This window comes from Furipterus horrens, unplaced genomic scaffold, assembly GCF_987537825.1.
Source record: "Furipterus horrens unplaced genomic scaffold, mFurHor1.1.pri manual_scaffold_4, whole genome shotgun sequence".
In the NCBI taxonomy this organism is placed as follows: domain Eukaryota; kingdom Metazoa; phylum Chordata; class Mammalia; order Chiroptera; family Furipteridae; genus Furipterus; species Furipterus horrens.
Window position 1 is genome coordinate 201,322,078 of NW_028327174.1, and position 13,873 is coordinate 201,335,950.

At 60.5% G+C, this 13,873-nt stretch overlaps 1 protein-coding gene across 1 annotated transcript; it reads left to right on the forward strand.

The window, feature by feature from the left end:
- The first annotated feature begins 119 nt into the window (after positions 1–119).
- POMT1 (protein O-mannosyltransferase 1) lies at positions 120–13,615 on the forward strand. The gene is given in 19 exon segments (XM_090274930.1): positions 120–261; positions 1,939–2,045; positions 2,189–2,239; positions 2,756–2,902; positions 3,664–3,772; positions 4,132–4,197; positions 4,303–4,396; positions 4,647–4,802; positions 5,416–5,546; positions 5,947–6,042; positions 7,291–7,383; positions 7,961–8,057; positions 8,928–9,020; positions 9,301–9,421; positions 9,740–9,837; positions 10,403–10,516; positions 11,109–11,235; positions 11,977–12,154; positions 12,682–13,615. Coding segments are annotated over 19 exon segments (2,280 nt in total). The 5' UTR covers positions 120–139; the 3' UTR covers positions 12,962–13,615.
- The last annotated feature ends 258 nt before the right edge of the window (positions 13,616–13,873 follow it).

The window sequence follows — 13,873 nt, forward strand, 5'->3', positions numbered from 1 at the left end:
TCGACGACCCCGCGCCGTGGCTCTATCCCTGGTGCATCTGCGGTCGTTTCTGCGGCCTCTGAGCGTCCTCGTTGCACCCACTTAGCGGTGACGGCTCTGACGGTCTTTTCCAGGGACTCCACCCCGGCTTGTCCACAAGATGTTGGGATTCTTACAGCGCCCTGTAGTGGTGACGGCTGCTGTCAACCTGAACGTGGTGGCTCTGACCGCGGTGGGGTTACTGAGCCGACTGTGGCGACTCACCTACCCCCGGGCTGTGGTGTAAGCCGAACAACGCCTTTCAGGGCGGAGGGGAAGCGCCTTTTGACACAGCGTAAACGGGAGGGTGAAATTCCGGGCTTGCTGGTGGTGGGTGTTTGGGGCCGGTGGAGGGGAGACGGGCTTGTCCCCAGGGAAAGCCCTGCAGAGTCCACTTGCTCAGCCTGGCAGGCACAGCAGCCTCGGGTGACTGGTTAAAACCTGGGGAGCGGGGGGCAGGAGACGGAGGGCCGTGGAAGTGAGTCCTCACTGACCTCAGAGTGTGTTTTGTCAACGGGAAGTGATTCCTTTTATTATCACGGGGCTGTTCCTTACCTGATCAATATATGCACTTTTTCATTTAACTTGTGGAAAACATCAGAGGGTGGTGTGGGGGATGGGTGAAGAGGGGCGGGGATTAAGAAGAACAAACAGGTAGTTACAGAACAGCCGTGGGGATATAACAGTGCAGTACAGTGATCCCCCACTTATCGCGGGTATTACGTTCTAGACCGCCCCCCCCCCGTGACAGGTGAGAATCCGCGAAGTGGGAACCTTACATTTGTTCTAGTGTTTATATATATTTTAGGCTTTATAAACCCCACACACTTACAAACCGTTCCCAGTTCCTTATTAACCTTTTCCACACTTTTATAAAAACACTACTTATGTTCTTAAACATATTCTACACTCTTAAACCTACGTCACTTTAACAACATACGTACACAGTACCGCAAAATCCCGCGATAGAGCGAAAAATCCGCGATAAATAATTAAATATAACGCTTTTGTAAACCCCGCGATACAGCGAGGCCGCGATATAGAGGGGGACTACTGAATAGGAACTGGAGTAGTCAAGAACTTACACGCATGCGCCATGGACATGAAGCATGGTGGGGGGACTGCCTGAGGGAGTGGGGGTGCTGACTGAAGGGGGGCCAAGGGGGAAAAATCAGAACAACTATAATAGCATAATCAATAAAATATAATTTAAAAAAGAAAAAAAGGAAGCATTGAACATGTGCAAAAGTAGAACAAATAGTATAATAACCCCCTCGCCAATGTCATCTCCCAGCTTCACCGGTATCAGCTCATAGCCACCCCTCCCCGCAGTGGACCTTTTTGGAAGTAAATCATAGACATATTTCATTCATAATTCAGTATACGCGGATGGGCAAAAGTAGGTTTACAGTTGGTGTGGAAAATAATACAAAAGTAATAATACAAGAATCAGCTCTGTTCCGCATACTCGGAGCTGTAAACCTCCTTTGACCCACCCTGTATGTCTCTCAGAGATCTAGATTCTCAAAAAAACACACAACCACGGGAGCATTATTGGGCATAAAAAAAATCGACAGGCTCCGTGGAGGCACATCACCATCAGAAAACATTTGCTGCCCACATGGTGCTGACAGACAAGGGGCTGAGCCCCAGTCCATGAGGCTATTCAGGGGGCTGGCTAACGGCACCTCCGGAATTAAAGTGAGGGACAGAAATGGAATCTGTGTAGGAAAGGCTGGTCCTGTGGTTGGATGATGCCGTACACATGTCTTCATATCCGGGGCCCCCTTTGTAATCGGGGCAGAAAGTCTGACCTCTGCTGATCACTCCCTGTGGTTGTTTGGTAACAGGAGTACGTTTCTCCCATGCCCTTTTACAGCTATGATGTATAGTGAAATATACCATGCGTTTGTCTTTCAGTTTCGATGAAGTGTATTACGGGCAGTACATCTCTTTTTACATGAAGCGGGTCTTCTTTTTTGATGCCAGTGGGCCACCCTTTGGCCACATGCTGCTGGCCTTGGGAGGTAGGATCCTTCAGAACGCAGGTGAAATTTCCTGAGGGCAGAAGCCACGTCTCTTATTGATTGGCCATTGTTTCCCTATTGGCAACGGGTTGGCACTCCTGAAATATTGCCAAATAGGACCGTACTGATTAATTCTGTTTCAGGTTATTTAGGAGGATTCGATGGTAACTTTTTGTGGAACAGAATTGGAGCAGGTAAGCGATCCTTCTCACTGCCCTTGTTAATTTGCATGTATTCGAATGGAGAGGTAGTGGCCTTCGTAGGAATTCACGACTGTGGTTTAGTAATCTGAGTCCGGGATGTGATCAGTTGTTTGGGTACAAGTGAGAGACCTTCTGAAAATCTGGTAAGTATCTTGGTGTTTAGTTACAATAATTATTTTATTTGTAGTTTCTGGTGCCCATAGCACAGCCTTCACATGCATCTCATCTCAGTTATCTTCTGCGCGTGCAAATTGTGCGTGTCGCCACGGTGTTTTAGGACCCAGGTGGGGCGGGTTCATACGTGATGAAGCGCGAACTCATTTCAGGTCCTTAGTCATCGCTCCTGTGCGTACTGAGCGCTGGTCCTTGGCGACAGCGAGCTCATGTGGAAGGCGCACTCGGGTAGTCAGTTCCCGATGGTGTCCCCAGTCCATGCGTGGGAAACTCTTGTTTAAAAGCACCATGGCGTGGGCGGGGCATGCTCAGCCTCCTGCGGTTGCTTTCCAGAGTACAGCAGCAATGTGCCCGTGTGGTCCCTGCGCCTGCTGCCGGCCCTCGCAGGGGCCCTGTCGGTCCCCATGGCCTACCAGATCGTGGGGGAGCTCGGCTTCTCTCACTGTGCCGCCATGGGAGCTGCCCTGCTGGTGCTCATCGGTGAGGCCCGGGCCTCTGCCCGCTGGGGTGTGGCCCAGGGAGGGCCGGGCACTGGCCGGGAGAGCCCAGGGTTTAGTGGGGGTGCCCCCCGCAGCGGCTTCTACCCACAGGAGGGAAGGAAGCTCGCGCAGCTCGTCCACATCTGACTCTGGGGGTCACCCCGCCCCCAGGCCGTGGGCTGTGGAGGTGGGTGGCCAGACTTTACGTTATAGAGGCACAGCCATATACAGCAGGGCTGCACAGACAGCGGGCCCGGGTGGCTCGGAGCGCCCCCACCTGCCCCCAGTCTGGCACTCATTGATAACCAGCCTCATTCCACCGCCTCCCAGGCCCAGCCCAGGGTGATGGGAGTGGTCAGTGGGTGTCCCTCAGGGAGGCCTTTCCGCCCGGGTTTACAAACAAATGAAATGAACTCACATGCAAAGTTAGACTATAAAATAGAAAGATTCATGTTTATTGAGTGACGGATCTAATGGAGACCCTGTGCCAATGTAATGTTATAACGTTCACGGTGGCCCTACGGAGTTGGTATTCCTTCTGCAAATAAGAAGAAAGACTCCAGAAAGTTCAGTGACTGGCCCTAGATCACACGGGTCTGAATTTGCCTTCGCGGTAGTGGAGAGGGTCCCCTTCCAGACGCCCTGCCCGTGGACACCCCACCTTTAGGTTCCGAGCCGTTGGGAGTGTTTGCTTTCTGTGTGGGTGTTTTCACATCTGGGCCCTTGCTCCCTCACAACTGACCGGCAGCCTCTTTCCAACAGAGAACGCTCTGATCACCCAGGCGCGGCTCATGCTTTTGGAATCGGTGTTAATATTTTTCAATCTGCTGGCTGTGCTGGCCTACCTGAAGTTCAGCTCCCAGAAACACAGGTATGGAGGGTGGGCCTTGTCCCTCCCCGTTAACGAGAACAAAGAATCTGGGTGCTCTGCCGACCCAGGAAGGGCCGATGCCTTTTCATTCTGGGAGCTGCTCGCTCATTGCCTGGTGGTCACCTAGAGCGGCCGTTGGCGCATGACTTCATAAATACATCCGCGTTTTTCTGTCACTGAAACCCACTGGAGAAACGTTCTGGCCAAAAAGAAAACACCGCTGGGACTGATTTTCTGGGAGATGAGGACTCATTTTCCTTGTCTCTGAAGCTCAGTACAGCCCGCTGAGCCGAGAGGTTGCGAGGACGTGGCTTTGGGGACTGTCCCCACCCAGCCTTGCCTTCCCCTTCTGCCCCCAGACCCTTCTCTCTGAGCTGGTGGCTTTGGCTGACACTGACGGGAGTGGCCTGCTCCTGTGCAGTTGGGTGAGTCTGGCCCCCCGCATCCCGTCCGGGTGGTACCCATGTCCCCGTCCGGGGTGGCGCCCGCGTCCTGCTCATCTCCGCCTCATTTTAACTCCCTCTCTTCAGCATCAAGTACATGGGTGTTTTCACTTACTTGCTGGTGCTCGGAGTTGCCGCCGTCCACACCTGGCACCTGATAGGAGACCAGACTCTGTCAAATGTAGGTGCTTACGGCGCGTGCCGCACGCGGCTGGCTGCGCAGGGTGCACGGGGTCGGGGGTGGGGGAGCGCTGCTGGGTGGGGCAGCTTCAGGAGGGGTCAGGCAGCTGGCGCTGCGCTGTGCCTGGTGCCTGCGCCACGCGGGGTGGGCGGGCGTGCCTGGCTGCCCGTGTGCGGGAAGGGACTCCTCCACGTGGGGTGGGCGCGCCTGCCTGCCCGTGTGCGGGAAGGGACTCCTCCACCTCTGGCAGGTCTGTGTGCTCTGCCACGTGCTGGCCCGCGCAGTGGCTCTGCTGGTCGTCCCGGCTGCCACGTACCTGCTCTTCTTCTACATCCACTTGACTCTGCTCCACCGCTCCGGGCCCCATGACCAGATCATGTCCAGCGCCTTCCAGGCCAGCCTGGAGGTGAGCGGGGACGCCACGGCCCCCTTAGGAAGGTTAGAGGGAAAACCAAACCGAGAAATGAGGAATGTGCTTCAGTATTTTAAACTAATTCTGAATGCACTGAAGGTGTAGCCGTAAGTGGAGGCTTAGCTTGCGGCAGGGTCGCCCCGAGACCATGGAGAAGTCCTGCGGGGGCCAGCAGGCGGGTGTGCGTCGGGACAGACTCAGCTCTGGGGCCCACGCACACGACCTTTGTGGAAATAGTGACATGTCCTGGTTAACGTGGTTAGGAACTGCAGCCAGCGCCACACGGACCTGCTTGAAATGCTGGCTCTGTGGGGCCCAGCTTGTGTTTTGGGGTGACTTTCACTCGAGTCTGGCCTCTCGTCCCTTAAACAGACATAACTGTCCTGACTCGTGGGGCGCAGTCAGAACTCCCAGGGTGCGCGCAGGGTCAGCGGGTGCCCGGCCCCCCCGGGCAGCATTCTGTCCGCGGTGGTTTGATGGGACGCGGGAGGACTGTGTCAAATGTGGTTGTGATTGCCCACCCCCCACCCTGCTCCCCGACGGGAGCGGGGAGGGGCCATCAGGCCGTGCGTTGGTCTCCGTCCTTCTCCGTTTGCTCGCCTCCTAGGGTGGGCTGGCTCGGATCACGCAGGGCCAGCCCCTGGAGGTGGCCTACGGGTCCCAGGTCTCTCTGAAGAGCGCCTCCGGCAGACCCGCACCCTGCTGGCTCCATTCCCACCTGAGCACCTACCCCATCATGTAAGCAGAGCGACCGTTTTCATTGGGAGGTTGTAAACTGGTTTGTTTCCTCATAGTTTGGCTGTTGCCGGCTTTCACTTTACATGAAGAGGGTCACGAGACAGAAATAAATTGAGCTCTTAGATCTGATTCTCAGAGGCCAGGCGTTTCTCTGTGTCTAGCAGTGAGTCTTGCTGAGCAGGCCCCTGGCACGTGTGTGACGCCCACGCTGGCCGCTTGCTGCCTGGCGTGTGCGCTGCTCCGGGGCACGTGTTCTAGCCCCTCTTAGATGAAAACTTCTTTTTATCCTGATGTCCCCTGCACACCTTGCTGGTAGTCTTCGTGGGGACCTTGAAAGAGAGGCCGCTAGGCCCCTTCACCGACCCACTGGAGACGGTTCTGTGTCGGCTCCTTCACGCAGATACGAGAGTGGCCGGGGCAGCTCCCACCAGCAGCAGGTGACCTGCTACCCCTTCAAGGACGTCAACAACTGGTGGATTGTCAAGGACCCCGGGAGGTGCGTGCAGGTCCTGGGCCTCCGGGCAGTGCTCACCTTTCTGAAAAAAAATATTGTATTTATTTTTAGAGAGGAGGGTAGTGGGGGAGAAAGAAAAAGGGGGAGGGCAGCGTTAGTCCGTTGCTATTTATTTTAAATTCAAGTGTGGCTGGCAGAGCTCCCTCCTGGCCTGGCCTGGCCCGCCGAGGCCCTCGGGGGCAGTCCCGCCCCCCGTCTCCCCGCATAGTTTCTCCCTCCCTCCCCGAAGCTTGCAGTCCAGCCCTGTGCGTGCAGGGGCACCCTCAGTTATGGTGGGATCGTCCCTCAGTCACGGGTGGGATTGTCCCGCAGGAAGCTGCTGCTCCGTGTCTCTGGTGTTTTACGCGCCTATTCCAACCCCTCCGTGCAGAACAAGAATCCCGCCCCAAAGCTGTTTTCCTGCTCAGACCTCACAGACGGAGGCCCCCCTCTCTCTCACGCTCACGCCCCACCTCCAGTCAGCCAGCCAGTCCTAAGGGCTCTGCCTCCAAGTGAGATCTCAGCCCCTCCAGGTCTCCACCTCTGTCTCCTCCCTCCCTGACAGTCTGTGTCCGCTCCCACCCCACCCCCCCAGAGGGGTCCTTTAGAACAACTTACACTGAGTGACTCCCCTGCTCAGACCCTGGCCGAGCTTGCGTTGCCCCCAGAATGAAATCCAGACGCCGCCCAGAGCCCCTGCACTTCCAGAGTGAGGCGGCCTCCTGCCGCGTGCTTTGCGTTGCTGTCTCCCCACAGCCTGGACCGATCCCACCCGACCGGCTCCTCCTCACTCAAACCTGGGGGTCAGCTCCCTGCGGGGCCCCACACCCTCCCCCCGCCGCTGTCCTGCTGGCTCCCACCCACTTTCTGCGGTACCGCAGGGGCAGCGGCTGCGCCTGACTGTTCAGCCGTGTGCCTAGCGCCCAGTCCTGTGCTGGGAGCCAGCAGGCCCTGGGTGCGCCTGCCCTCGGTCCGCACTGAGCAGAGGTCTGCCTGGTGGAGAGGGTTTCGGAGCGGGCACCGTGGCGTTCGTGGGTAGTACAGGGCAGCTGGAGTGTGACCGTGGCAGACGGAGCCACATTTGGAAGCTTGGAAAGGGACCCTAGGTTTGGGAAGCGAGTTCAGTAAACTGTGTCCTGTTCTACGCGAGTTCACCTCGTGTGAGGGACAGGAGGACGGGGTGGCTGCACAATTCCAAACTGTCCCCACCGTGAGCGCTCGGAGTGCCAGCCAGCCAGCCTGTCTTCCCAGGCACCAGCTGGAGGTGAGCAACCCGCCGAGGCCCGTGCGGCACGGGGACATGGTGCAGCTGGTCCACGGCATGACCGCCCGCCTGCTGAACACGTGAGCGCGCGCCCGCCTCGCTCCGCTCCTTCCCCAGGGTCCCCGCTTGCCGCCGCGGGCCGCCCCCTCCCTGGGGCTGCAGCCGCAGTGCCACCCTGGGCTTGATGTGGGAGGGACCCCAGGGACGGCAGCTGAGGGGGGAGGGGGCGGAGGTGGCCTTAGTGAGGGACCAGGGGCTGGGGGCCGGCCCGTGTGCTGTGAGGGTGCAGGTGATGGAGGCGCAGCCCGAGGCAGTGGGGTCCCCGTCAGTGGGGCCACCCAGCAGGACTGGCACTGGGGTTCAGTGGGGTCGGGAGGGTCAGGACACGCTGGCTCTCAGCCCTGACCTGACTTGACCCCTGAGCAGTCTTGTATTTTGGGGTGCCCAGGCCACCCAGCCTCTCTGGTCGCCTCACCACGCTTTCCCCCGGAAACGTGATTAATGCGGCATTCCTGCCCTTCCCGTTGTCGTAGGTGGTGCCTCCTTGGGACCCATTGTCCCTTAAGGCTGAGCTGGCTTTGTTTCTGAAAAGCAGCCTTTCCCCCTTAAAGAAACAGAGAGTCAGCAACCCCCCCGTGAGCGCGGCTTGTGTTGCAGGCATGACGTGGCGGCCCCCCTGAGCCCCCAAGCGCAGGAGGTGTCCTGCTACGTCGACTACAACGTCTCCATGCCGGCCCAGAGCCTCTGGAGACTGGTGAGTCCCGTCGGAGGGCGGCCGTGGGCAGGCCCTGCGCAGCTTCTAACAGAAGGGGAAACCGCCGTTGAGAATAAATCTGACTCAGGTGTTTTATTCAAAATTGGGATACTGCTATTGAGTCATAAAAGGTCACGGGTTTTCACAGGGAGCAGAGACCGTGGATTCCGGGGGTCACTGTATCAGATGAACAGTTTACAGGCTGTCGGTAAATGCTCAGTGCTGGGTTCTATGTGGCCCACGTGGCTCTGCCGCGAGGAGGTGCCCTCCAGCCTGGTCACCGGGCAGCCTCAAGACCAGGTCACCGAGAACGGGGCCCGGGGAGCCTCCGCCAGCCCTCGCCTGTCTCGTGGGCTCCTCCCTGACCCCTTTCCTCCTCCTCCCCCTCCCTCCCCACCCCCAGCCGCTCCTGCAGGTGGCCCCTGAGGCCCCACATGGAACAGGGAGGATGCCTGAAGGCAGTGCAGCCCCTGGGGTTCTCTGGTTCTTGGTGACAGCTCTGTGACCTCACGGGGGAGGGGGCATTGCCAGGCGGTGACAATGCCATATGCTGTTTAGATGTTGGTTTTTTATTTCCCAATATCAGGAGTCCCCTGGGGGCGCCTCTCAGGGACGGTCTCCAACCTCCCTCGCTCCCTCTTTGCCCTGGTTCCCGAGCTCTGGGCCTGCGGGTGATGGGCGTCCAGACGTGCAGGGGGCACCGACCTCTGCCACGAGCCTGAGCTGCCTCCGCAGGAGGGCACGCTATCCCCGGAGGGTCCGCCCGCTGACCCCCTCACACCAGCCACGTCGGCTCAGGGCTTGCTGGCTGGGCTTCGCTTCTGCCTTTAAGGAAATCTGAGAGAGTAATCGGCAGGTCTGCTGTTGCAGGACATCGTGAACAGAGACTCGGACGCCGAGACTTGGAAGACCATCTTGTCGGAGGTTCGCTTCGTGCACGTGAACACTTCCGCCGTCCTGAAGGTGGGGGCGCTGCTGCTGGGCCGGCGCGGCCGAGCTCCCTCCGGCTTCCCGACCCGTGCGCGCGCTCCGGGCTGCGTGGCCCTTCCCCGCTGCAAGTCAGTGCCGCTTCCACGGGAGGCAGGCGGCCTCGGTACTTCTCAGACTGAGCCCTATGTGAGGGCCCGTGGGGGACAGTCTGCGCCCTCACCATCTGCTGGCAGGGAGCCGCCGGGGCCCCTCCTGCGGGGCCGAGCCAGGGCTTCGGCTGTCCGCTCACGCCCTGCTGTCGCCTGTCTTGCAGCTGAGTGGGGCACACCTGCCTGACTGGGGCTTTCGGCAGCTGGAGGTGGTTGGGGAGAAACTGTCCCGGGGCTTCCACGAGAGTGCGGTGTGGACGGTGGAGGAGCATCGCTACGGCAGGAGTGAGCGCCGCCCCCGTGGCCCAGGGTGGGGCCCTGGGGAGACTTGGGCACTGAACTCCTTTGGGTGGGAGCGGAGCGTACCCCCCTGCTCTAACCGAGCGCAAGCATTGCCGTGCGCTGTCTGCGGCAGGCAGGACAAGCCAGGCTTCCCACGCGCCCACAGACCCCGATCTGCTGGTAGTTCCGCGTGGGGGAAACGGAGCAGGCGCCGTGGAGCGGGGGTGAGAAGCAGGGATGCGGCCCTCGGCCAGCAGCAGCGGAGCTGAGCTCCCTGCCCTCGTCCGCTCATGCTCTCTGCGTTCCGGTGCGTTCTGTCAGGCCAGGAACAGAAGGACAGGGAGCTGGAGCTGCACTCCCCTGCTCAGATGGACGTCAGCAGAAACCTGAGCTTCATGGCCCGGTTCTCGGAGCTGCAGGTGACTTGCGTGCAGGTGGGGGGAGGCGTGACTTTGCTCCCTGGGAGCCGGCTCCTTGCCAGAGGCGGCGCTGTGGTCTGTCGAATTCTTCTTTCCCAAGGTCAGTCTTTAAACTGGGACCTCACTCGGGGAAGGAGCGGCCCCTCCCTGCGCTCTAAGTGACAGGCACAGCACTGTCTGTCCCAGGCGGCGGCTGCGCAGGCACGTTGCAGGGTACATTTTGAGGCCCCCAGGGCAGGTCAGAATGGGCCCCGGTCAGTATGATGGAGCCCTAGAACCGTGAGAACCAGAAACTGGTGGTCCCTAATCTACGTGTACCCTTGGCACCGAGAGCAGTCACTTTGTCCACAAACGAGATGACTGGGGCCCCTGGGTCAGGCCGTCTCCTGGGGCCGCCACCCGGTGAGAATTCAGGCCCGCTGAGCAGCGCACTGACCCGGCCGCCGCGCCGCCTCTGCCGCAGCTCCCAGGTGACCCTGGGTCTGGGCCCCCAGGAGGAGGGGCGGCGGGCGCCCCAGCCCCTGACACACCCGCGTGACGCGTGGCGGGGGCGGCTGTGTTGCAGTGGAGGATGCTGACGGTGAGAGGCGACGACTCGGAGCACAAGTACAGCTCCAGGCCACTGGACTGGGTCGCCCTGGACACCAGCATCGCCTACTGGGTGCACCCCCGGACCAGCGTGAGCAGAGCCACCGGTGCCAGGGGGCCCCCGCGTCCCGCCCAGCCCGGGCTTTCTCCAGGGCGTCCTCACACAGGCCCGGGCTTACTCCAGGGCGTCCCCACACAGGCCCGGGCTTTCTGCAGGGCGTCCCCACACAGGCCCGGGCTTGCTCTTCTCTCGGGAGGCCACAGTCCCGCCAGACGCCGAGGCGGAGGTCGTGTGTGCGTGTGGAAGGAAACGAGGCTTTCGGCTCTTCTGGGAGCGCGCTGTTCCCTCTTCTGGCAGGAAGCGGTCCTTAAAGCGCCCCTGCTCTTCTCTGCACGGCACCTGGCACCGGAGCCAGCACGGCTTCGTTTAGGCAGCGGCAGGGGTCCGCTCAGTCCCCATTCACAGGACGCACTCAGCCCAGAGCACAGCCGAGCGGGCACTCAGAGCAGCCCCAGGGCATCCCCATCGCTCTGCGGCTCTGTCAGCCTCTGGGGACAGCTCTGCTGTAAAAACAATCCCGGCCACTCCAGCGCTTTCTAGAAGGGGTCTCATTGGGAGCGGCCGCAGGGCCGGTGGTCCCTCGAGGCCGGTGGCACTGACAGTTTCTCCCTGTGGCCCGTAGGCACAGATCCATCTGCTGGGAAATGTGGTGATCTGGGTGTCTGCCGACCTCACCACGGTGCTATACGCCCTGCTCTTCTGCTGGTATCTGCTCAGACGCCGGAGGAATGTCTGTGACCTCCCCGAGGGTGAGTGCAGCCGTGCCGCCGCCGCCACCCAGTTCCGACCGCAGCCCCGCTCAGCAGAGCGCAGGCCACCAGGAAGCTCTGCCTTTAGGCAGCCTCTCTCTCTCTGCATCGGGGGACTTAAATTATTTCTGTCTCCAGAAACAGTGTTGTAATTCAGTTTCCACGTGGCCCTGGAGGCTCAGGGAGGTGCAGGTACTGGGCAGGGATCGCGCCGTGAGCCCAGGATGGGAGCAGCCTCGGCGTTGCGTCTCCTGCAGGCCCTGAAATGGCTGCATGGGACAGTCGGCTGCCACGCGTGGCTTTGCTGATAACAGAAACCTGCTTAAAACCATCTCGAAACAGAAAAGGAATAAACCCCTGGGACAGACAGGGCCCTGAGGGCACCTTCACGCTGAGGGGCTCCGAGAGCTGGTCCGTCCTCCCCGCTGGGGTCCCCTCCACAGCGCCCGGAGGAGTCAGAACGACTAGACATTTCTCATGTGTGGTGGCCTGCAGGGACCGGACCCAGCACACGGAGCTGGCAGTCCTCAGAGGAGAGGGACAGCGAGGACCCAGCAGGAAGCTGCAGGGGGTTCCTGTGACATAGTCTGTTCTTCCTCTGAGGGGAGTGGGAGGCGGGGTGCCAGGCGGGGGCGTGTGACTCTGGGTGCACGAGCCAGCGTGTCTGCCATTCTGGGCTGGCAGAGCCTTGCCAGGGGGGGCCCATAAGGCAGCACGGGCCTAAGTGGATGCCCCCCTCAGAGTCCTGGCTGCGCTGGGTGCTGGCCGGAGCCGTGTGTGCTGGCGGCTGGGCAGTGAACTACCTTCCGTTCTTCCTGATGGAGAAGACGCTCTTTCTCTACCACTACCTGCCTGCGCTCACCTTCCAGATCCTCCTGCTCCCCGTGGTCCTGCAGCACGTCAGCCAGCGCCTGTGCAGGTACGGCAGCCGCGCCTCCGGGCGGGGCAGGGTCCCGGGGACTGCTACGGGACAATTTCAGGGTGGTGGGGAAGGGGTTAGGGTCACTAAAGGCACAAACAAGGCGCCGTGGGTTTGGAGGACAAGGCCGGGGCTGTCTGGGCCGTGAAACAGCAGGCGTGGATGGGCAATGGGAAGGAGCCATGGGCTGGAGAAGGCCATGTGTTTCTCTAACAGCCGGCGGTTACCGGCCGGGTCACGCGGGGTGCAGAGAGATACACCAGGGAGCTGTGTCAGTGAGAGCCAGCCAGTGGCCAGCATGGCGGGCAGGGACTGTCGTGGTCAGGAGCCTCGCGGCCTCTGGGGGTGGGGCCGTGACGCTGGTGTGTGAGGTCAGATGGAGCAGATGAGTGAAGAAGGTCATGCTCGGCTCTGAGGTGGGGGTCCTGACCTCCTGGGCAGCGGGTGCCGGGACGGCGTGCAGGTGCGGGAGGTCACGGAGGGGAGAGCCAGCCCCCTCACACTGCGCTCCGCTCCGGCACCCGCAGGTCCGAGCTCCACAGGAGCCTCTGCGGCGCCCTGCTGGTGGCGTGGTTCTCCGCCGCCTGCCACGTGTTCAACGCGCTGCGCCCACTGACCTACGGGGACACGTCGCTCTCGCCCGGCGAGCTCCAGGCCCTTCGCTGGAAGGGTAGCTGGGACATCTTGATCCGGAAGCAGTAGCAGGACCCGGCGGAGAGTCCTGGGCGGGGTCAGGCCCGTCTTGGTAACTGTCTTCACAAGCCCAGTGGAGACGGGCCAGGCCTGGCCACGGCTGTCTGCTTTTGATCACGGAGCAGTCCTGACGGACCCCTCGCTTCCAGCAGCTTGCTTTCGTCCATTTCACAAAGGACGTGCTGTGTCCCCTGGATCCTAGGAGCCCTGAACTAGGACATGTTGGCGTGTTGAGTGGCCAGTGTGGGAATCGGCGACAGAGAAAAGGCGGGAGCGGCAGTGACAGCCAAGTTGGGGTCACGAGACAGGGCCTGGTCTTGTGGACGGTTGCAGGCGGCGGCGTTTGGTGATGGGCCCGGTCCTCCCTCCCGAGCACCCACTGGACCCGTGAGCTAGACCTCTGCCCCCGGGAGGCCTTGAATCACCCTGGAACAGTTCAGTGTCAAGCCACCGGAATGACTTTTCAAAGCCCGCCACGCGCCCGGCCTGGCTGCTCAGTGGCGTCGTCCGTACACCAGGAGGGCGCAGGTCTGACCCCGTCAGGGCACCAGCTTGGGTTGCAGGTTTGATCCTGGTTGGGGCGTGTCCAGGAGGCAACCTACCAACGTTCCCCTCTCCCTGCCTCTCTCTCAAATCAATACATGTATTCAGGTGAGGATCCAAAACAAAACAAAAAACCTCGATGAGATGTCTGCTGAGCGAGTGGCAGCTCCTTGTCCCGAGTTTGCCTTTCCTGGTGCAATGGAAACGGACAGAGCGTCACTTGTACTGGTGTCGTTTATTGATTCTCCAAAAGGGCACAGAACTCTTGACAAAACTGCCAGTCATCAGAAACCAGTCCCAGGGCTCGGCCGACGTCACGTGCTGTGTAACAGACCCCCTGACAGAAACCCAAAGAGCTTGTGCTGCTGAGCTGGCGGCGCTGGGACGGCTGCCACATGGAGGGAAGACACCAAGGCGGCACAGATGACAGGGATTTGTGAGGCGCGGACCTGGGTGAGCAGGGAGGTGGGCTGGCTGCAGGCC